The following is a 24,847-nucleotide window of genomic DNA, read 5'->3' on the forward strand; positions in this document are numbered from 1 at the left end:
TTAAGGACTTGGATAATACAAACTGAAAGTGTTTTAACAAGACTAGTGTCTTTAAAGCTGCAGTTGTTTTAACATCTGTGTTGTGCATTTTACCAGGAAGCAGTAATTTCCCTATTGAAACTAACCCATCCAAAAAACTATTCCCAATCAAAATGGAAAATGTAGTTAAACGGATTCTTGAGTGAAGTCAACTTAAAAGCCTCTTTCAAATTCTACAGACATTAAGGCTTATAATATTTAGACTTAGAAGGGACTTTACAATTATCTTATCCAAAGTTTTTCAACTGAACACTAGTTTTTCATCTAGCTATTCTCATCAAAAATGTAAATTACAAAAACGTGTTTCACATAAAATAAGTTTGGGTTACGCTGAAAATCGCATTTCCTTTCCTGGAGATTCATAGTTGGCATTGTCATAATAAAGGTTCTGAGAAGCCCTGCCATCAGGATACCTGTTTAATTTTGTTTAAGCCTGTATTTTGCAAATGAATTTTTCCCAGTATTTTATATCAGGTTCTGAGAGATGATTTCACCAAATTCACATACACTTACTTTCCCTTGGGCTATTTTAAAACCAGATGATGCATTAGTTTTCAAGAAATTAAACATTTAAAACTACTGTTCCTTGAGCCTTAGACAATAAGCAAATGTTTAGTATTTGGCTGAATTCCACAGTCCTCACATCAACTGCGTAATACACAAGTCACTATAGATATATTGGATTCAGAACTCAAATTCTAAAGTTCATGATCAGAGCATCACTAATAATAGAAGTGTTTTTCAATACACATTGTAAGCTACTTAGCAATTCTTAACAATAACAGGGAAAAAATCATCCCAGAAAAGACTAATTCCGTTTCAAGAGTCCAAGAAAACAGGTTGCAAGATTTTCCTAGGTTTGTTTGTTCCTTGATATACCTTTTATTTTGTTTTGGGAGAAGTGTAATGCATGCGCGCGCGCACACACACACACACAATAATATTTGAGGTTTGAGATTTATTTTTGGATATTATCAAGCCAAAGTAGTGACTCTCTTTTCAATAATGGATCTGCAGGCATTTGCAAGACACAGTCATTAGCTTATCTTTAAGTAAATATTTTGATTGTCAGACAGCTCATTGCAAACAAGGTTCTTTTCCAAACACTCACTCCTGATGTATCCAAGCCTACTTACATATCACTCATTTAATAATCTGTGTCTGTGCTAAAATTTTTTTTAAAAATCTTCCTAAATTGGCATATAAGCAAAAAGGCTTTTTGTTCAGAAGGGCTCCATAGCACGCAGACCTGGCTTTCTTTTAGTTCTACAGGGTCTTCACTACGCTGCATTACCATAAAGCTTAGGAAATTAGCTATTACACACCATCATCCCCCCTAACTGCTATCACAGAAAATCGCACACTCACAAAGCCACATTAATTGTCAGAATTAGCGACCATTTAAAAGGCAGCTGTTCTTTCTCTCCTAAAGAGGCCTCAATTTTCAGATCTTCTCCCTGTATTGGCTGCTTGATCTACTGCTATTACACACACACACACACACATACAATGGATCCTTAGCCAAATGATTTTTTAAAAATTTCTATATTTTAAAAAACCAAGAAAATATTGTTTGTTAAGCAACATTTTCCACCCCAGTACTTGTCATTATTGTTACAATCAGTTAGAAAGCTGCTAACCTGCACGAAGGCACTTTCCAAAGCTTCCAGTGAAAGGGCTCTGTTTTCAGTGGGGTAGGGAGGAAAAAAGAGCAGCGTCTTTTAAGAGTCAATAGTAAATTAACTTGCCCCAAAGAGTGAAATAATTAGCAGTTAGTAGCTTATTAAAAGGATGACAAAGGCCAAGCTGCCATCTGGGATCTCCAGTTACTTGTGATTGTTATTATGTCAAGATGTGCAAGTTGCATTAGCTTTCCCATCACCGCTGCTGCCCTTACTTTACATGTAAATTTTAATGAAAGATGCGGCACTTCTAAAAATCAGACGTCCATCAAAAACTGTTATTAGTCTGGCTTTTTACAAAGCATGTAGTCTTTTCCACCTCTGCTGTACTACTCAGCACTAAATGCCTTAGGAAAAAAGGTAGGAAAAAAACACAATGATACCAATTAGATATTCTCTTTGTGCAGAGGGAAACCTAAGCTTCACAAAAAGAGGGCAAAGCTGTACCTCACCAGAGGACAACATTTCTTTCTCTGTTTACACACAGCGAGAACCACAATGCCTCAGTCTTTTGCAAGGTTAATCCTTCTTAATGAACATTAAAGCCATCTTGAGCCTGCCTGCTGATTATCACATGGATACATGCCATTTTAAAGGGAATGGGGAAAATAAACTTTGTTTATTGAAATAAGTGGCGGAAAGTGGTACAACGGAACCTTATGGGGTGATGGAAATGTTCTATACCTTGGTCTGGATGGAGTTAGCAATGGGAGTAAACAGGTTAAAAAAAAAATCTTTAAGCCAGTGGTTCTTACCTTTTATGTTACACAGACCCCTTTGCCAGTCTAGTGGAAACCCCAGGCCCCCTACTAAGTCCGCACTCTACTGTGTATTGTCTAATAAATATATCACACCCACACCAGCACGTCCCCACAAGAATAACATGGTTTTTTTTTTATTTCAATTCAAGCTCTTGGACCCCTTCGTATGAACCCCTGCTTTAAGCTGTATGCTTAAGGGTGGGCATTTAATATACTTTGTGCTGTGCGTGACATCCTCCAATGAAAAGAAACATACAAATGAAAAATTCCTTATGTGTTCACACGCAAAACATATTCCCTTTTCTGATTCTGAGAATTTAAAGGGTGGGTGATTTGTCTAACTGCTTTCCCTTAAGATAAAAAAAATAAATAAAATTAGAATACGACCTTTTAGCCAGCATATATAGAAAAATAAGTTTAACACAGAATTTATTTAATTTTTTCTAACTTTAGGATTTGAAAGCCATTTTAGAACTCCCATTGCCTGGCCACAAGAGCTTAGAAAGCAGGGTCCCATTTGCTAGATCAGCACCGGTCCATCTCAGGCAGTCCATCAACTTCTGTTGAATGCTGAATAAACGTTGTTTTTAGAATGTTAAAGCAGAGAACCTGATAAATACAGAAACAGACACATCACTGTGGAAATCATTTTCAGTACCCCTAAAATGAGAAGCTACATGTGAGAACATACTAAACCAATCTAAACCTATTAATACATATTTGGGCAACTCAGACCTATAGCAGAGGTATAAACACTGCTGTGCCACCTGAGAAACAGACTCAGGTAGACAAGCCCATGCACATAAGGAAATGCAGTTTGCTTGTTCTCTTATTAAATATTTTTCCATCAGGACACTTTTGGATTCTTTATAAATGAGATGTGCCATAAAGATACTAGAATTTAACAAATTCAAACCATCCTTTGCCTGTACGTGCTATCACAGTCAAGTTTACTTATGCATACATGTAGATTTATGACTGAAAATTAAATCTCACCTTTGATTAACTAACTCAGCTTGATAAGCAAAGGTCTATTCAGCATAGAGGAGAAAGTATTTTAAGGTATGTACATATACACAGACATAAAATCTGTACATAAACAAATCCAAATTGATCATTGAGGAGGAGGAAAAAGACAAGTTGCTTAGAAATCTGATATTTGCTTTTATGTATTGTTCATTGGAACTTAACTGAAAAATCCCATTATGCATTATACATTTCACTAATAAATCCACTGTGCACATTTATACATTTTTTTAATGCTCCAAGAAACAACTTTACAAAAAACGTCTTTAGTGCCCAATGAAAATTTCTAAAGAAAAGAAAAATATATACTGATCATATTTTTAAAGCACCACTTTAAAGACATCACTGGCAAAAACACAGAGCTGCTAAAATCAAGCAATTTATTTTTATGTTTAAAACAAATCTATTTTCCCCCCACAGACTTTCAAAACATTGGGGAAAAAAAAAAAAAGAGGAAAACAGCTTCTTTAAAAAACAAAGTGATTTCCTACGTCAGGAGAACAAATCAGTGGTGGATGAGAAACAGATGAAGCAGGAGATGGAAATGTAATATTGCTCCTATTTTATTATAATTAGATATTTATAGAGCACAGATGAGTTTATTTTCATAATTAGTAGCTGGCATTGCATTTACTAATTTGCATAAACAGTTGGCTATCAAGGCAGTAACTTATTTGCAGGGCTCTCGAGTCTAGCAGGGACAAGAGGAGGCTCAACTCCTCAAATCAAGCTTTCTCAATATTACTATCAGCACAATACAATCTACGAAATCAAGTTCATGTCGCTTGATTATCTCTTTTCAGTTTTGCCAATGCTTTAAACGGGAGGGGCCTGTAAATTTTGAAGCATTGAAGTTGATTTTGGGGTCAGCATTAACTAGTCCAGTAAATAAGGAATTCTGTGGAGCAAAGGAATTAAATGCTCCCTCCACCCCCCACCCCCCAACCCCACTCCACCCCTAGGCACACTTGCTATCTAAAAAATGCCAGTTCTAGGCTATTATTGTCCATGTCAATTACCGCTCTTTCTGGGCTTTCTCAGCATTCCCCATCTCCTTCCCACACATGCCCAAATCACTCTACAAAACTAACTTCACCCAACATGGATGAGACTCCCTGGCAGTAATGGCAAATGTACAACGGATTCCTAGTGGCCTGACTGCTGCTAATGGAAAAGAGAAAATTTAACAAGAACACGGTGTGTGGCTGCTTCCCACAAGTGACATCCAGCAGGAAATCTTGGAGGAACATTTTAGTCTTCTATTCTTCTCAAGCCAAAGGCTTGTGACTCACAGGCCAAATCATTTGGTATGCGTTTGTGTATACATATTCATTCATACATACAAAGAAGGAGAGAGATGTTGTGAGCTGACGTTTTTATAAAATCCACTTCTGGCTTTTCCTGAGGATCTGGTAACATGCCATCTCAGCATGGCAGCAATCAGCTGGAGCACAGTAGAAGCTGTTGCCTTTGACAGGATTTGTGCTTTCCGGTTTGTCACAGTCCCCACCACTCCCTATCGTTTCCTTACATTATGGTTTTTCTTACCCCTAGATATACTCCTTTATTACACCTATTGGGCCCCTGTAGGCATTTGAGTTTGCAACTGTTGCTCCAAGTCTGGTTTCAAGCAAAAGTATTTGGTAATCTAAACCCAGAATGGGCAATCCCCAAATGTTAATAAAATATAGGAAAAGAAAGGAGAAGGGGAAAAAACATATTCTAAATAACTTAAACAAAGACTGTCAAAATTAAGTTTAAAAGCTGGCCTAGCTGGTTGCTGAAGGACTCTTGTCAGCCACTTTTTTTTTTTTTAATATTTATTTATTATTATTATTATTTTTTAATTACATTAAAAAAATATATATGAGGTCCCATTCAACCCCACCGCCCCCGCCCCCCACTCCCCCCACAGCAACACTCTCTCCCATCATCGTGATACATCCATTGCACCTGGTAAGTTCATCTCTGAGCATCACTGCACCCCATAGTCAATGGTCCACATCATAGCCCAGACTCTCTCACGTTCCATCCAGTGGGCCCTGGGGGGATCTACAGTGTCCCGTAATTGTCCATGAAGCACTATCCAGGACAACTCCACGTCCTGAAAACGCCTCCACATCTCATCTCTTCCTCCCGTTCCCCACACCCAGCAGCCCCCATGGCTACCGTTCCCACACCCATTCCACATTTTCTCTGTGGACATTGGATTGGTTGTGTCCATTGCACATCTATGTCAAGTGAGGGCTTAGATTCCACATGGGTACTGGATGCACTCTTCCCGCTTCTAGTTGTAGACACTCTAGGCTCCATGTTGTGATGGTTGACCTTCTTCAACTCCATGTTAGCTGAGTGGAGTAAGTCCAATAAGTCAAAGTGTAGGAGCTGAAGTCTGTTGAGGCTCTGGGCCTGGGTGTCATATTATCAGTCCAGAGATTCAAATCCCCTACATATATCTTAAACCCAGCACCAACTACAATTCCAATAAAGTAGCATGCAAGTCTTGTGAAAAGAGATCCCCTCTGAGTCCATTTCCATCACGCAGAAACACCAGCTCCAAAGAAGGGCCATCTGTCATGGCAGTGAACCCCTTCTGCCATGACCATAGAACCCGTGGGTCTCTTTATCCCTCAAAAGAACCAATACCTGGGGTTGTATCTACCTTATCTGTCTCTTAGACTCTGTTCAGTTGTACATAGGGGTATTCCTTCTGACAACCTCCAGACTCTTTTTTAGAGACTCACAGCCTTATAATCTCATTTCTCCTTTCCATTTCCCCCTTACATTAGGTCAAACCGCTTCCCGAAGTCATGTTATTATATGTAGATAGGTATATTCTGCTGTTCCGCATTGAATCTTTAATTCAAGGTCATTTTCTAGTTGCTTCTTCAGCTGGTATGTGGTAGTGATCCCTCGGTGCCAGGGAGGCTCATCCCCGGGTGTCGTGTCCCACGCTGGGGGGAATGCATCACATCTACATGCTGAGTTTGGCTGTGAGAGTGGCCACATTTGAGTAACATGAAGGCTGTCAGGAGGAAACCCCCAGGCACAATGCTACTCTAGGTCAGCCACTTTTAGGTAAGTCTTTTGGCCCAGTGCAGCTCTATGGCCTCCTAAATATGGTTTTAATAGTTCTAGCCTAAACATCCTGCTCAGTTTTGTAGGTTAAATGTCACATTTCTTCCCCCTGTGCATTTATTGCTCCATCACTCAGCTTTAAAGATAGGACAAAATCTGAGGCAAATTCATTCTTTTTTTTTTAATAATAATAAACTTTATTTTTAAAGGAGTTTTAGATTTTAGAAAAATTACTCCAAAAGTGTAGGGAATTCCCTTATAACTCCCATTCTTTTCTTTAATAAGGTCCTAAGATTTTTATCCAAAGATAAAACGTCCAAAGACGTTTGCCAATTTTATTCTGGTGTAATTTGTAACTATTTCCTTCTGCCACTTGCACACCCAGGTCCAAGAGAAGGCCTGGGTGAAGAAGGAACTGCCACCAGAACATCTCCTCTCACCCCACAACCCTATGGAAGCCCTTTGCCCAGTTGGTTGGGGTAATGAAAGTAGAGATAACGGCCACAGGTTGGTAAATAACTCCATTAACTACATCATTGCTAAAACATCCTATCCTGCCCACCCTAATCTCATCCCCTCCATATATCTAAAACCAATTTAGTTCTATTAAACAAGACAATGACTTAATTCTGTGAGCATGCATTAAGTACACCTCCAGACAAAGTTCTGAGCTAAGTGGAGTGGGGTGACCAGAGATGGCCAAGACCCAGCCTTTGCCCTTTAGGGGTGGGGGTGGGGTGACGAGCACACAAGGAAATCTGATTCAAGGCAGTCTGGCATGGGTACTTTATGAAAGAAACACAAGTCTGGGGTCGGGGTGGGGGGTACCCAGGAGTCTTGGACCTTAAAGGAAGACAAGAGGGAGAAGGGTGTTCAAGGACATGCTAGAGAGAGCAGAACTCTAGCAAAGTCCCGGAAGCAGGAAAATGCAATAAAGTTTCAGGTAAAAGTGAGTTGTTGAATTTAGGAGACAGGCGGGCAGGCGGGCATGATGGAGTAGGTTATTGTACAGTGGAAAATAAAGCTGGAAGATACACAGACAATTTTACAATGAGAATCTACCAAAAGCTTTTGAACAGATGGGGACATGATCATATCTCATTTTAATTTTGCTTTGTTTTCACTTTTAGGAAGATGACTGACAGCAAGATAAGAAGGATTAGGGATGTTGAGTCCCTACCAGACATACCACACTCTGCTAGGCACGTGTGGACACTAACAAATGAACATGCTTGTCTTCAACATACTTCAGTCCATTAGAGGGGACTGGCCCAATTCCCAGAAGACTTTAATATAAAATTTTAGAGCGCTACATGGAGGCAGAAGGCAGGTCTGATTTAAGACTATGGCATCAAAAAAGAAGTGAAATGGGTTGTGAAATCCATGTATTATTTCAGTGGGCAGAATAAAAGGGAAGGGTCTGTTGTAGGGCAGAGAACCAGAATAAGCCAAGCCAGGAGAGGACAAAAGGCCTCATCTGGTTCTTCGGTATCCTGTTTGGCTGGAGCATTAGCTTGGCCTCTAAGATTAACAGGGAAAAAGATAAACAGGGCTTTATTGAAGAGGGCTTTAAACGTGAGATCCCTTATTTTGACTTCAGACATACAAAGGTGACATTACTGGTAGGACATTATATGGATGTGTTGTATTTAGAGGACAGCAGGGTTTCAACAGTTCTAGGTTACTGGGCAGAGTAGAAGAGAAGGAAGGCAGGGAGACTAATTAGACTAGTACAGTATTCTAATAGGCGCTAACCAGGAAATGAACGAGGCTGTTGAAAACAGTTGAGACAAACACAAGACACACTCTGGAGGAGAAATCTCAGCCAGACCTCTCAACTTAGCCCCTGAGTATGGAAAAGGATAGAAAGTAATTCCTGAGTTTCAAGCCTGGGCAATGAGGAGGATAGCGGTGCCATTAACAAAACTAGGGAAACCATAACGGGCAGCTGGTTTGTGGGAGATTGGTACAGAGGTTGACTTCAGATGTATGGAGATGATGACAGTACTGGTGGGACATTGTATGGACATGTGTCACAGATATTGTGAGGTGGGCGGGCTGTACTTTGAGACAGGTCAGTGTCAGAAAATAGTTGCAAAACATTTACATGGAAGCGATCCTTGGGTCCAAGAGAGGCAGTATAGAGTAGTGGTTAGGGTTCAGACTCTGGGTCTGTCTCCCACTTAGCGGCCATCTGACATGAATTATTTAACTGTCTGAATCTTATTACGCTTGCACATAAACCAAGGATAATGCAGAAACCTGTGGGAAGGACAGGCAACAGTGCCCTGTGCTTCAGAAAGGTCGAGCCCTGGGCTAATAGTGGGTGGAGGCTTTGCCCACACGGACAAGCTGGCAGTCTTTGGTTGAGTAGAGTCAGGAGAGGTGGAGGTGGAAGGTACCTGGACCCTTTTAATCATTATTCCTCATCTCCTTCCTCCTTCCCCATCTCCTTTCAAACCATACCAAGCCAGCAATGGGGTAAGGGTTACACCTGACAGATTTCTGAGAATGAACCCACCTGTGATTAGCATGAAAGGCGTCAACCAAACTGCAATGTGAAAGGGACTTAGCGCTTTCCAACCATAACATAACTTAAGAAAAGCATCAAACGCAAACGAGAGATGACCAGCTCACTGACTGGGCACCAAATAAGCATTTTCAATAACTTGTCAGCCCCTTTTCTCTTCAACATCTTCACACCAGAAATCGCTCTTCCTGGTTCTGTTTTTTGCCCACATCTTCAACAAGGGAGGGGCAAACTGGATGCAGATGCATATTAATAATTGATCAATTACCCTCTTTCTCTCTTCCCACCTGAGTAGCTAGTCCAGTGTGCGCTGGTGAGCCAGGTTCTCTGGGTTCAGTTCTCCGACAACTTTGATTAGGAAGGGATGAGTGGGCCCTGCCACCAAAGGTATAAAGTGCTGAAAGGCATGTCGGAGCATCAGAGCCTGGCCTCCTGCTCAGCACCTCTCCCTTCTCTGCATGCGTGGCAGAGCCTCCTCGGTAAGTTAAAATCCCACGTTACCTCTTTGTCCTCACAGTGTAATGCCTTTTCATTCCTGTATTCTGCCACATGCCCAGTTACAACCTTCTTAGCCCATCACCCCCAAGCAGAAAATCCCCACTCCCATAAGTATAAGAAAATAATACAACACAGATTAAGAAAGAGCAATAAACAAATATCTCTCAAATTCACATTAAATAAAACTCAGACAATTTTCCAACCCTCTGCCCATTCTCATCTATCATCCTTCACCCACCGACGTGTCCCCGAATTCAGGTATTCCCCAGTGATAGAAACAATCATGTGTACATTATTTCACATCTCCCCTGGTTCCTCACACATTTATTGGAAGGGGATCTTAGAATACCCTGCATTTGAGTAAAACATATGTTCCCCATGCTGCATGACCCCTCTGAGTCCCCCCCTTCCTCTTAGAAACAGTCGACATAATGGATAAGGCTCATTCTAGATTTAGAGGGAGGTGGGCCAACTCAGAACCACCCCAACCATCGAGCAGGAAGTACACTGAAGGGCATTGACAACATTGGCTATTTATTTTTTTTAGATCTTGTTAAAAGCATTAAGTTATAATCTGGACTGTATTCATCAGAATTGACAATTCCCCCTGGATCTATGAATATTTCAGAAGGCAGATAGTTATAATGATAAAAATAAAGTGGTCTCTACCTTTACTTCTACCTACAGAAATGAAGTGGAAGGTCCATTTAAGTAGAGGAAGCATGGTGTCCACCATGGAGGCGGTGAGAAAGAGAGGGAGAAAGCAGGGAGAGTAAAACATCAGCACACTGCAGACACACAAAGAAATGTAACACACACAGAAAAACCCACAACAATAAGGGCCGTAGCACTGCGGCATCCTGAGAAGGCAGCGCAAAACCAATGCATGGAGGGAAGCTTAAACAACAAGCAGTAAACAGTGTGACCGGCAAGGCTGCTGGCGTCAGCTTCACGTTTAAGCTTTTCTCATGAAGCTCTTCTCATTCCCATCCTTACCGATGACAAACACTGCATGCAGAAGCACCGCAGAGCCACATGTATGTGAAATTGCACGCACTTAACGGATGTAAAAATGCTTGGGGAAGTAAGGGGAAGTCTCGGAGAAGCTAAGTCCTCCCGGCTGTCCCAACACCAATATGAGTCATGAGGACCATGCACACAGAGCATCTATGCCTAGAGGGTGCAGTCACGACTTACATAAATATTTCCACACATACATATGGGCATCAGAGACACATTCTGGGATTCAGTGGGCACCAGGCAGAAACCCCTTTCTTTCACATTGAAGGAGGAGGAGTAAGGGGAGGGAAAGAGGTGGAAAGAAGAGCATTGTGGTTCTTTTTAGGTAATCGGACAAAGGGGTGGGAGATGGAAAAGAATGAAAGGAGAAGGAATGTGGTCAAAGACCATCTTAAAAACAAACGAACCTGCAAGTTGCTACTTAAAACCTTAATGGTACTTCATGATCACCCAGAAGAACTCTGCATCCTTTCCTGCAAATCTCTCTAAAGAGAAATTTATGGCATCTACGTTTTTCATGTTTCGTTGCCTAAAAGTCCTTTGAAGAAGATAACAGAGCATGTGGGTAAGGGTATGTCTGAATGCTCTACTGGGTGCCTCAGAGAAGCCCAGAAGTGGGTGAAAGGTAGTAAGATACACAATACAGGTTCTCCAAACGAGTTTCATACCAATGTTGGGACTCAGCTTTCCAAAATATCTGTGATGCATTAGTGAGTCTAAAATAAGCCAAATTAAGAGCAGGGGAGCCCCCACCAGCCTATCCCATGTGCCTGGACTCTATCCTATGACATTAGCTGTGTGACGCACTCAGTGCTTCAAGCCACTGGAAAAGCAGGAGATCTCCTGAAGGGCAGCTGGCAGCATAAGGCTAGGGATCATAGAAGAAGGCCCTGTTGGCTGGACTCGGAAGGCCTACTTTTTATAGAATAACTTGTCATCAAAGTTGAGTCATCAAATTCCCAAGATCCACAGAGTTCGGATCCCCCCATTTCCTAGGGATACACTCAACTATCTCAAACGACTTATATAGTAGGTCACCGTCGAGCATTTCCCCTACTCATATCCACTTCTGAGTTATCTGCTATTGGCACCTGCTTTCCTCACTGACCTACAAGAAGAGCCAAGAAGCTTCATTTGGCCTCTTCTGGGAACCCTTCTACCCACAATGGAGCATTCACCTGACTCCTCTCACCAGCTTTCTTCTCTGATACCTGCTCTGCAGCAGATCATCTCTTCGTTGAAATGTCCAGTGTCCATATTGGGGCTCTTGGTTCAGGCCTCTATTGGAACTGTGTGCTTCCTCCTTGCCCTGTCTTATTTCAGGATGCCCTTCATTGCCCACCTCCACAGCTACATGGACATTATAAACTTCTTTCAGCCCTGAGTGCTTCCTTGATCTGATCAAGGAACACTGTCTGGTGGAGCCAATGGAAAGGAGCAGGAGACGAGGAGTGGCCCTTCAGTGCTGTCCAACCCCTGCTCAGATCAGGACAGCTGGGACCTGCAGGCAAGATATACCTCAAGAAAAACAGGAGTAAATAGAAGGACTCCTCCTCCCACTTTTCTTTGGCCCTCCAAAGGAGGCACTAAGTCCCATGTATATTTTGAAAAGAAACAGACAAGGAAAATTCAAGTACAGTCTTTCAGTGGCAGGGCAGGGCAGGTAGACAAATCTTGCAATCATCCCAAGGCTCAGAAGAAACAATAGTAGCAATTGAACAGTGAAGGAAAAGACAATTTTAAGTAGGCTCAGTTCTCAAGTCCTGATTTAGGCTGATAATGTGGAAAATTTTTATTTAGGAAAAAAAAAAGGCTTCATTCACAGCCCACCCTCTGCTTAGCTGAGCTGAATTTCCTGCACAGTTCATTCCCTGCATATTTGAATATTTTAGATTGCAGATGCTGAATTTACAGATCTTTATATGCAGTTTTCTTCAGAGTGTATAATGAGTTAGAATCCCACCATGAGGACATTAGCATGTTCTTTCGATGGGCTTTGCTTTTATATAGAACCGAAAACATCAAACCCCAAGGGCTTCCTTGGACCATGCAGGGCAGAAAGTCATTACAATGGGCAGTGGGATGGGAGGGGAAGGCAAAACGCAAACCTTTACTCAGAGGGAAATTCAGGGAGAAGCCCGGCTCTGCGTCTCCAACCCAAGGCCCAGGGAAGGGGCCCAGGGCAGAGCAGGAGGAAGTTAAACGCTCGGTTGCTCTGAAATTAGCTTCATTCACCCCCATTATCGACGCCGTCATGCCTTGTTTCATGCTTTCCTCTCAGAGGCAGCCAGGCAGGGCCAGCGCCCTTGGTGACAAATGGTGAAGGATGGAGAAGCCAAGAGGACCACGGGGGCAGGGAACCATGGGGCATCAGGAAAGTACCCCCACAGCAGGGCACCCCTGCTGCCAGCCTGGCCCACGGCAGGGGGGACAGGCAGCGAGAGGTCGGCCAGCGACGATGAGGCTCTGAGTGACCAGCCAGAGGCACGGAGGCAAGCAATTCGGGCAGCGGCAGGACCATGAGCACAAAGCACCTACCTTGTTCACTCATCATGAGGTGGGAGAGGCCTTGAGGAAGGAAAAGAGGGGAGGAGGGAGAGGGTAAGAGAAAAAGAAAGAAGACAAAGTTAGAATCCCGAAGGCCATGCCATCTTCTCTCGGTTCTTGGATCCCAGATTTGAGTGGACGGTGGGATGGCAGGGGTCACACACACACTTCACAGTCACCGAGATGCCAGCCTTCCTGCCACAGAGCAGAAAGCCAGCTCTCCAGTTTAAACCACAGTCATGTGTCTGCTGAACCACTCTGGGTAATAATGAGAACTTTCCTTTCACCATTGTTCTTTGCAATAGGTAGGGTTTGTGAGAGATCTACTAAAGAGTAGGTCCTTCCATCAGGAGGGAGACTCATGAAGCCAGGCAAAGTAGGTTTCTTTCTTTTAAATTACTTTTAATAATAATACATGATCACTGTAGAAACTCTGGAAAATTTAGAAGAAGAATAAAGAAAGAAAACTCAAAATCAATCCTAATCCTTCCAACCAGAGATTACCATTAGACTGTTTTTCGACATAATATTCTTTTATATAAAAATTGAATTGAATTGAACATACCAAATAAGTCCCTGCTTGTAAGAGTTGCTCAGATAACCTAAAACTCTCTCTTCCTTGCCTTGGGCCCAGTGTCAACCACAGCCCTTCCCTCCATTGCTTCTCTACCTCCATCTTTCCCTAGAAAGTCCCTTATGCTTGATCAAGAAATCTAGCCCAGCACTAAGTGGGTTAAACAGGTTGAGCTGGAAGAAGTTACACTTTGAGTCCAATAAACAACACAACCTCTGGCTATGTTCTTAATGGAAGCCAAACAAGGCTATTAAAAGTTCATTACTTTAAGAGTAACCAAGCACTGATAAATCTATTAAAAGGAAAGCTTTCTAACCAGTAACCAAATGCAACAGTTTTGGGTTTTTTGCTTTTGCTTTTATATTCCTTTTACTATTACTGGAAATATTTTATGAAATCCATATCACTCCAGAGAACATTTACCCAGAGCAAAATGCAGGGATATAGGGGATTAATAAAGGAGAAAAATCTCTAAAGAATGGAAATCTCTAAATGTTTTTGGAGATTACTAGAGATTTAAGAAGGTAATCAAAGGCAAAATATGGGTCAAGCAACCGACTTTTAAAAGACCAATAATATATTAAATGTATAGATACATGTACCATAAATGTCACAGGTCTATTTTTAAAATAAATTTAATTAAACTGTAATCATACTTCAACTGCACATTTCTGGCATTCAATTTCTCCAGGACTAGGATTAATAGTTAGGAAGCAATGAAATCAGGTCAAAGAAAGGCATTCTTATGATTTGTTTTGTTCAAAAATATAGTAATTTTTGGTCTCTTTTTCCTTTTTCCTCTTTTTTTTTTTTGGAAGAATTAGTAGGAAGAGAAAGAACACAGGGCTTTGGCTAAGAGAAACCTCCACAGAAATAACTATTCCTAAAATGCCTGAGATTTCTCAACCAAGCCATAGTCTTCAGCTTCCCAATCTAAAACATTAAGAGGAAGAATTCTGGGGCAGGCAGGTAGGTTGTGTGGAATGGGAAACTGGAATAGAATCAGTGCTCACATTCGGTAAGCAACCATTCACAGAAGTGTCGACAGCTTTACAAAATGGAATAAAGAAGATCCAAGGACATACCTAAGAGTGGAAATAGAGAGTTTAAGATGAAAGGACAACCATTTCACACCTAAGATTAAAGATGTTTGGTACCTGGAATAGGGAGGGAATAGGAAAGAGGTAGGAGAACCTTTATTTGACCCAAATAGCTATTTGGTACACTTGGGCCCCACTTCATGTGTTCTGTGTGTTCCTTTAAAGCACTGTATCCCAAAGGGTATTTCGTTGATCACTTATGTCAATCACCTGGGGATGCTTGTTAAAAATAAGTTCCTGAATCCACCTGCAAATCTCATGAATTAGAATCTTGGGGAGGAGTCAGGGCAAGATCTGCATTTTAAACAGCTTGCCCAAGTGATTCGCATGCTCACTAGAAGTTGAGAGCTACCCCTTTAGAATGGAATATAAATCAAATTTTGGTAAATTAAATTGTAAGATAAATGTGCTAAGAGGAATTGGATATTTAATGGAACCCTGCAGTGAATCCTTTTGTAAAGAGAAGAATCCTTTTAAAATGCAAATAATCCGCCACCTGTGTTTTTAAAATTCAAATATGTACTTATCAGGTTTTATTAAGCTACATATGTCCTTACCATATCATATTGCCACTCAAATAAAGTGGTCATATTCTTCAACTTATAAAAACTTTAAATAGGTATTAGGCCAAAGAATGAATTTCTGGGATCCTGAAGTCAAAACATCAATTTTGCAGGAAATGAAGCAAAATGGACATGAATAAGTGCAGTGGGAACAAAGGGGGGGTGGGGCGCAAAACTGCATAACCATAATATTGTTAGAGTTTTCTTTGCTTTTTGAGAAGTGAATTTTATTCCACTTCCAAGAACTTTTACATCAGTATTTTTCTTGTACAATCCTATCCTCATAGCTTGCAAAGTTAAAAACTAGAAAGTAAAAATCCAGAGATTCGAGATCTATTCTGAAATTCTATTTCTCCTCCCTATCTCACAACACTCTGACCTGCTGCTGAAAACTTCAGGTCCCCCAGCAGTGAATGGAAAAACCAAAAATCAACCAATCTAATTACCTACTATGTGCAAAACCTCGCTAGGGAAGGGGGTGATGCAAGCAAGTACAATATGTGGTCCCTGAGCTCCAGGAATTTAGAGTTTGCCTGGGAAATTGCATGTGTTTATATTTACACAAACATACCTATGATATATCTGATATGTATGTGATTAAGATCAAGGACTTCAGAGCTAGATTGCCAAGGGTTGAATCCCATTTTGCTACTTTCTAGTGTGTGACCCTAGAGAAACTGCTAAAGAGTTCTGTGCCTTGGTTTCCCCATCTGTAAAATCCAGATAATAATAATGCCTACTTGATAAGTGGTTTTGGGGATTAAATGAATTAATATATGTAAAGCCCTTAACACCATGCCAGCACACAGTAAGAACTACATAAAGGTTTGCTATAAAAATCTACCAATGTGTCAGGTGACATCTAACATGGTGCCTGGTAGATAGTAGGTGCTCAGTAAGGGTTTGCTGATTGAATGAATGAATGGGAAATTACTAAGGGTCAAATGATGAATTCAGATAATAGCACAACAGAAACGGTGATGGCATAAGATTTACATGGATGGATGAGAGTATTCAGGAAGCACCAACATTTCCCAAGACCACAAAGTACATTTGCAAGATCTTTCCTATTCAACTTTTGGAAGCACCTAAGATACTACCAGGCACATGGTAGGCAAGTAATACATCCTATGTGATGAAATGAATGAATAAATATAAATGGTCCATTTAAGGAAGACGTGAAAGATGATCCTTAAGATTCAGAGCATGGAGCCAGAGTACGGAGGTCATGAGATTCAAGGCTAAGGAAAATGGACCTGACCTAGCAGCTAATGGGAGACATTGAAGGTTCATGGGCAGGAGAATGACCCAGGGAAAATGATGTTGAGGAAGATTGATCTGGCAATGGTGTGGATACGATGGATTTGAGGGAAAGAAAGACAGGCAGAAAGATCAGTCATAGGCAAAGGCTAAATTAATACTGTGGCAGAGGAAGAAAAGGGGAAGAGGACTCAACAGGCTTTGGTGACAGATGAGATGAGTGGGGTAAATGGGAAATTGGAGGAAGCACCGTCAGAAAGGTGGCATGAGTTGGGGAGATGGATTTTAAGTGAGGGGGATAATGAGTTCTGTTTTACACAGGATGAGTTGAAGCAACAGAGGACTCACTCAAGCAAAAATGTCCTGTGTGCATTTAGAAATGGGGGACTAAGCTCTGAGAGTCAGGCTGAAGATATGAGTCTGTCACCTTCCCTTCTTGAAAGAGAGGTGAAGTGTGAATGAATGGACCCTGGAAGGAAGGAAAAGGGTCTTAACCAAGGAGGATTGGGGGGGATATAGAGATATTCTGGAGGTTCATTTTCTTAAAGCAAAATAAAATTTTGCATTCAAAAAAGGAAAAGGAACTATCTGGTTTTCCCATATAAATTACAGAAAATAATGTTCAAAAAGATTTTACTGAAAGGGATATAACTGGTAAGGAGGGAAAAGGAATCTATGCTGGGCACGTGTTGTGTGGGGTTGATGAGGTCAGCAACAAAATCGAAGATGGACCATGAGAACCTCCGGGCCGGACAATGCCTTCTTGTCAACCTCAGAAACAGGGTGTCAAAATGCACATCAGCAGTAGCCTCCTGGGCCACACTGCCAGCCCCAGGACCAGCACCCAGGCTGGGTTTGGAGGATGGCATTTATTCTGCACCTGATGTTGCATGGCTGCCAAAAGACAAGGCATGGGCTGGGATAGGGAGCTTGAGGAAGCAAGGGGTCCACCCTATCCAAAACCACCTCACCACGAGCTCTGGATTTGAACAGGCCCTTAGTTATGACTTAAAGTCAGCTCTGTAATAGGTCATCTAAGGGGGGATAGGAAACAGGCTTTGATGACCTTTTGACAGGCAGGAAATTGAGAATTGCCAGCAATGAATTCTAATGAAACTACATCTTTTAAAAAAATAATTACAAAAAAATGAGCCTCTGAAGTGTCTCCTGTCTAGATGTGACACCCTGACTAGTGCAACCTCAGCTGAATCCAGGGACCACACTGGTTCCCCCCGAGACACCTGATGCCTTCAACCCTTCCCCTCTTTCTAGTACCATGTTCCACCCTTCTTGTGACTGCCTACCTGTGGTGCACAGGTTCTCAGGGCCCATACAGGAACAACTGGAGAACGAGATAGCCAGCAGATAAGACATGCAAAGTGAAATCGCCTTAGAACAGACTGCAAACCATATGCAAATCACATGCAAAGTGTACAAGTCGCCCTCAGCCCTTGGAAGAATCCCCACGGAGATGACTGCTTTTGCAGCTCAGGGCAAACAGAAAAAGCCTAGGAAAGCAAAGTCATTTGTAAATGGCAATGGCCATCATGAAGTCTGTCTTGAGAATGACTAATACAGAGAATAGACACCATTTACTTTAAACGGGCAAGAGGAAGATGCAATGTTCAGGAAATCAGTCTGAAGTTAAAGTCCTCCATCATTTAAGCTAATACTGTCTCTCTCTCAAACCTATAATATCCCACCACCTTAGATGTTCAATCCACCCATCCTGCCTGGGTAAGTGGGGAAAGGAGTTCAGGGGAGAAAGGTAGTCATTCGTGGGGGGAAAAAATCAGAAAAAAATAATAAACCAAGTTATTTCTTCCAAGTCTTTCATTTCATTCACTTTCAGGGTACCTTTAGCTCAATGAAAAATCCATATATATCATTTCTTTTTCCATACTTAGGTAGAGATATTAAATGTCACTATCGCTGCAAGTGCCAAGTGCCAACATTGAATTCTTATCAAGCCACAAGGACTTTTTAAAGAGTAATTACATAAAATCAGAAGGTAATGGAAACATTCGTCTGATATTTCTGGAAGCATTAAGGAGATAGTGAAGGTGGGAGGGGGTGGCACCCGATGAATAGAGAAGACACAGGTGTCTGCATAGGGCAACCAGGTATTTGGGAAGGAGAAGGGGAAAGGAGAATTCCACACCTTAGTATTTTAAGCAGTTAACTTGGTAAAAAAAGAAACTCATAATATCTAATATGTACTGACTGTTTACCAGAGATAAAGCACTGTTCTTCCTGATTTCTACCTGTCATCTCATTAAATACAAGTCTAAGAGAAAGCCATTTCTATCATTTTCATTTTAGGTGAGGAACCAAGGCCGAGAGCCAAAGTCACATTATTGTGTAAGGGCCAAGCAAGGATTGTAAGCCAGCATTTGGGCTCTCCCGCCTGTGATGGTAACCATGACACTAGCCACCCTGTCTAATTCAGTGCTGGTGGAGAAGGGTGCAGACATATCGCAGAGAAATCAGAAGTAGAAAATGGTACCTGGACACTCATTCAACTCCCAAGATGACCGTGGCCTAGCATGATTTAAGGGGTGCTGGGAAGTGTTCTGTAAAGGCTATTGTTCCACTCTCAGATTCCATCACCAGATGCTACAAAAAGGTGGAATTCTTCCATTCTTGAACCATTGCTTGAGTTTTTCCCTTTAAATGCAAATCTGAATATGAGACACACTGTCATATGTATGAAATCAACAATACAGGCAAGCTAAAAATCTTTCCTCAAAGACAAGTGTGTCACACAAGTAAACTTGTATGGAGGAAGAAAGAAAGAGACCTACAGTTCCAGATAAAAAAACGTTTGCCACCAAGGACATGAAGGAGGACCCAGGGACAGGGGTTGGGCTGGGGAGAAGAATGCTAAGGGTCTGAAGAAGACTTCTACCTACTTCCACAATTGTGTCTCAAGCCAGCCCTTCCCCAGCAAGTCCCTGACCTTCATTGTAGACTTTAGTTTCCAGTTCTTTCAAGGGCTTTGCTAGGTTTTACAACAGAGCTTGGGCCTGTTCAATATTTTGGTCAATGGCCTGGCTGAGGACATTGATAGCATATGTACATGCCATATAGACCAGAAACTGAGAGGAATAACTAATGTATTAGATATCAGCATCAGAGTCCAAAGAATATGGACAGACAAAAGTGAAATTTAATTTTAAGAGACAAATGTAAATTCTGGCACTTAAACACAACTTGGATCCCTAAATACATACATACATACATACATTTAAATAGATAAATAAATAATAAAGTCAACAGCCCCATCTTTTCTCAGAACCGACTATACAGAGGCTAGGGTTCTGGTACAGAAGATTTTGCCATATATTAGGAGGGCTATTTTCCAGATGGGGTGTAACCAAAGAAGAACTAGTATGGTGAGGGGCCCCAAAAGCATGTCACATGAGGAAAACTGAAGGAACTGCTCTGTTCAATTCGAAGTATTTACATAGCTCTCTCGTTTGATACAAGCTATCGCCTTTGAGCATTTTAAAAGTTGTCATACGCAAGATAAAGGAGCAAGCAAATTCTGCATGACAAAGGGTAGAACAATAGGGGAAAGTTCATTTGCCAGAAATACCACAGAAGAGTCTTGCTTTGGAGTGATTTTAAGAGATGACTGTTAAAAATCCCTTCCAACTCTAAGACCATGCTTCTATGAACCAAGATGGCCTCCAAAGAAGCCAAGCAATATATTGGGTTGAACTATATGAAACTGCTGATATTTGACTATTTTTAACATACAAAAATGGCAATTTCAAATACTTCAACCTAATACCTTGAGAAGTCCATCCATAGCCATAGTGGTAGGAACTATATAAAACTTCATCTGATCACCTAACAACATTATGAGATGACACTCAAAATCAACTGAGCAAATTTATGTATATGATTTTGGCTTTTCCACACAATACTGGGGATGAATTAAACAGCTGCCTGATGATGATAATCATCTGGAGACAGAAGAAACAGGAGGTCATTGTTAATTCTCCAAGGTAGCCAAGGTAGATGCTGCCCAAGTTCCAGCCACTGGGCTTGCCCTTCAATGATGCCACCATGTTTCATCCTCACCACTTTATGATATAACTCTACTGACCCACTCACTGTTTGCCTCTAGACCAACTTTTCTCTTACAGCATGTTACCTGACTGAACTGAAAGTGTTTCTTCCATTCATGCCCATGAATCTCTAACAGCTTCTGTGTGGCATAACCATAGAGAGAAAAAGAATGTCTGTAGCCCATTCCCAATTTATTCCACCTTTTTAGAGGTAATGAGTGGTGTGCCTTCCTCATGCATGAATACCATGGAAGGCAAAGAGATGAAGGCAGTCATGCTTGTCATTCTAAGGGTTAAAGGATCAGCAATTATGGCTTTTAGCAAAGACTCTTCCCAAAGGAGAGGAAGTCCTTGCTCTTCAACTGTCATGAACTTCTCTAAAATAGCTCTTCATTTGTGAATGACATGAAGCTGGAAGGGATGTACTAGATGAAAGAACTATGTTAAACATTTAACAAATGTTTTAACAAAATCAAAGAATGGTCCCAAACCTGAGTCAAATAAACCAATTACACAAGTCCAGAAAGGGGAGGGAAATGGCTTAGCAGCAATGCACACCAAAAATGGTAGACTTTAAGTTTAAAAAAAAAAAAAAGACTTTAAGTTCAATTTAAGTTACTACTATATAGTCATAAAAAAAAAAAGCTAAAGTGTTTGGTACTACCATTAATAGAGGTAGAGAGTCCAGAAAAAAAGACCAATGAGATCACTCTATAATGTAATGGTTGGGACAAGCTCAGAATATTGTATGTGGTTCTGGGTATCCTTCTTTGAAAAGGATGCGGGGGGGGGGGGGGGGTCATTTGTTCAGAGAACAATGACCTGGATGAAAGAACTTAAAACTCTTGTACAAGAATGCCCAAATAAACTGGAGATGCTTTAGCCTTTAGAAAAAAAAATCCTTAAAGATAAAAGCCCTGTCTTTGAACAAGGGGAACGTAATTAGATCTGTTCTACATGTCTCCAAGGGATGGAAGCAATATAGGTGGGTGAAAGCTATAGCAACTCAGAATAAGAAAGAGCTCTCTAACATTCACTACTGTTAGAATGGAATAAAATGGCTCAAGAAACAAAGAGTTGCTTATCACTGAAGGGGTTCAAGCCAAGTATAAATAAACTCTTATAGAAGAGATTCAAAAATTAGGTGCGCAAGGAGTCTTGAAAACTTTTTGGGTCCCTTTCATCCCTGAAATGCTGATTCTAACAAGTTTTTTTGGCAAGCAGTGGAGATACAGGCATGGGTAAGTCTCTGCTCTCAAAGAAGAGTAAGACACTCCCTGCCCTTCAAGAGTGTACAATTGGGCAAGCAGTCAATGAAGGGGATGTGTAGAAAATAGATACACAGCTGCCTGTAATGTATTACAATGATGGCTCTGCTAGTCCCATGACCTAAGTACCATTGGAGCTCACAGGGGAATGGTTCATCCCATCCCTTTACCCCTCCCCGTAGCCCTCACCCTTACCTCCTATATCCCTTATATGTGGGGGGTATAATATAGTGCTTAAGAGCAAAGCTTTCTAGCCCCTTTACCTTTCAGTTTACTCTCTGTTAAGTCAGTGGTTCTTAAAGTTTGGTCGGTATCAGAATCATCTGGGAGAACTATCTTCCTTTAATGAACCTGGACCTCATTCATTCGTTCTTTAGGTGATTTTGATGTGCACTAGAGTTTGAGAACCACTGCTCTAAATACATTTTTAAAACCTGGATTCAAATCCCAGTTCCAATATTTTCTGTGCCTCTTTCCTCATCTGTGAAACATCTTCTCAGGATCACTGTGACAGTTATGTACAACCAATATGAAAAACACTTGGCACAGTTCATGGCACATAGTAAGAGCTCAAAAAGCTTGCAGTTACTGCTGTCACTATTTAGAACATTGGTATATCTTGACCCCTTCTCCAGCCCATCCCCCATCTCTTGCCAACTCCATTTCTCCAATAAGGGGCAACACTAGCAGACCACACACCCAGTGTGTCCTCAGAGTCCTCCTATGTGGTTACAGTCACCTTAGTTGCCTCATAAAGGTCCCCCTGAATTGACCCTCAGCTGAATTCTACCCTCCCTACTCTTCTGCAGGTCTAGCCCAGCAAACTGTCTGTTTGAGCCCAGGCTTTACCTATTTTTAACTATTTTACAAGATCTTCCTAGTCTGGTCAACAGACTGGAAAGCAGCTCCCCATGTCTGCTATAAACAAGCTGTGTGACCTTAGCTGAGTTACAGGAAGTTCTATGGCCTCAGTTTACCCTCCTGTTAAAGGTCTAGGGTAGTTTCACCGATGGCATTGAGCAGGACAAATCTCTGAATGAGGCTCTCCCACACATTATAGGACACCTAACATTCATTACCCTTTCCTATTAAATGTCACTGATGCCCCCTCATCACTGGAGACTCCATAAATGTCCACACACATGTCCAAATGTCCGCAGGGCAGGCAGGACTCCACTCACCTATTTGAAACTCTAACTGTATCTCTAACGATTTTTCCAGCCCCAACTCCGACCTTGCCCTGTGGAACTGAGAAATAAACTGTGACCATAACCAACACTCCAGGGATGAAAATTTACTTCCAAGACAATAAGGAGGGGATTTTAAAAGGCTCTAAGAAAAGGCACCAAGAACCAGTGATCTGCTTCCTTGGGGTAGTCAAATCTGAAGGCAGGCTGGGAAGTAGTTCCTTACTCACATTTACTCATCAAGAACAGATACGGGAGCCAAGGGGGTCTTCCCAAGCCCCAGCCGGGCAATTGGCTGGAAGCTGAGCACTGTTAGCCCAGCTGAGGGCCCCCTTCCAATCCAATTACCACAGCGGTGGTGGATTTCCCCGCAGCCAGCACCCCCACTGAGCCCAGCCCAGAGATGTACACAAGATGGGCACTGACTAAAGATGGTTTCAATTAGCTTCCTTCTTGGGTGAACCACAGTGAAAGGCTGACTTTCCTTCTGAGGAGTATGGGGAAAACTGCCCTGAGCCTGAAACCTATTCATTCACTCAGCAAGTATTCATTCTGTGCCTGCAATGTATCTGGCACTGAACTAGGCCTAGAGGATATAATGCTGAGCTGGACAAACAACCTCAATATTCTGGTGGAATTCCCTTTGAGGCACCATGTAAGCATAGTGGTCAAGAGCATGGCTCCAGGGCCAGCCGCTCGAGGGCTTGCACCCTCTTCTCCACTTTCTAGCTGGGTAAGTTACTTATATTCCCTGAGCCTCAATTTTTTCATGGGTGAAATGGGTCTAATAACAAAATCCACCTTCTGGGGCTGCCAAAAGAATTGAATAATGCATGCATTTTAGGGCTTTGCTCAAAGTAAGAGTTCAAAAAGTATCAGATAATTTTCCTTATAAGGTAATAAGGGAGAAAAGCAAGTGGGGCTGTTCTTTGAAAGAATAGGCAAGGAAAAAAATATATATTCCAGGTATTCCTGCAGTTAGGGGCTGTAGGCCTCACAATGGAGAAGGCATTGCTCGATTGCTATTCCCCAAGGAGCCACTCAGATGGCCTAATCTAGAACCTCAGCACAAAGGAAACCTGAAAGATCATCTGATTTAAACCCTTCACATTAAAGGAAAAACCCCTGAAAACCCTAGAACTTTCAGGATTTGCCCAAGGCCACCCCACCCCACCCCACGAAGGTGGCAAAGCCAGAAGGAAGCAGAACCACAGAACAGGAATCCCAGACCTGCGTTTAAATTCAGTATCTACCATACCAGCCTGCAACCTGGGCAAAGGATGCAACGTCTTGGACCTGAGTTTCCCCATCTGTGAGGTGGTAGGTGCTGGCACACAGTGGGTCCTCTATAAATATCGATCCCCTTTTCCCTCTCTCCCTGCGATTCCGAAACCCAGCTGGAAAGCCACAATGAGGTGACCACGATCTGAGTTTGAGAGACCTCTTGACTAAAAACAGAAGGATCAGGAGCGATGGGAGAGAACTTAGGGCAAGAACAGCAGGTGTGTTTAGCGGGTCCCACAGCTCCACCTCTGAACAGTCCAGAGACCAGGATGCAGGCAAAGGACTTTTTTTCCTCTCAAGTCTTTGTAAACCTATGTTTTTTTCATCTATAAAATACGTTGAAAGGCTCAAACA

The 24,847-nt window shown here is 41.8% G+C and overlaps 1 protein-coding gene across 31 annotated transcripts in view; it reads right to left on the minus strand.

Moving 5' to 3' along the window:
• NRXN3 (neurexin 3) overlaps positions 1-24,847 on the minus strand; it is a 1,657,938-nt gene that overhangs the window by 1,519,741 nt on the left and 113,350 nt on the right. For all 31 annotated transcript variants that reach the window (XR_011648289.1, XR_011648295.1, XR_011648286.1 and 28 more), the window contains one exon: positions 13,173-13,202. Coding sequence is in view for 19 of the 31 variants with exons in the window: in XM_058292898.2 (XP_058148881.1) it covers positions 13,173-13,202 (30 nt within the window). In the remaining 12 variants the exon portion in view is untranslated. The remainder of the gene's footprint in view (positions 1-13,172; positions 13,203-24,847) is intronic.

Source organism: Dasypus novemcinctus, chromosome 3 (assembly GCF_030445035.2).
Source record: "Dasypus novemcinctus isolate mDasNov1 chromosome 3, mDasNov1.1.hap2, whole genome shotgun sequence".
Taxonomy (NCBI): domain Eukaryota; kingdom Metazoa; phylum Chordata; class Mammalia; order Cingulata; family Dasypodidae; genus Dasypus; species Dasypus novemcinctus.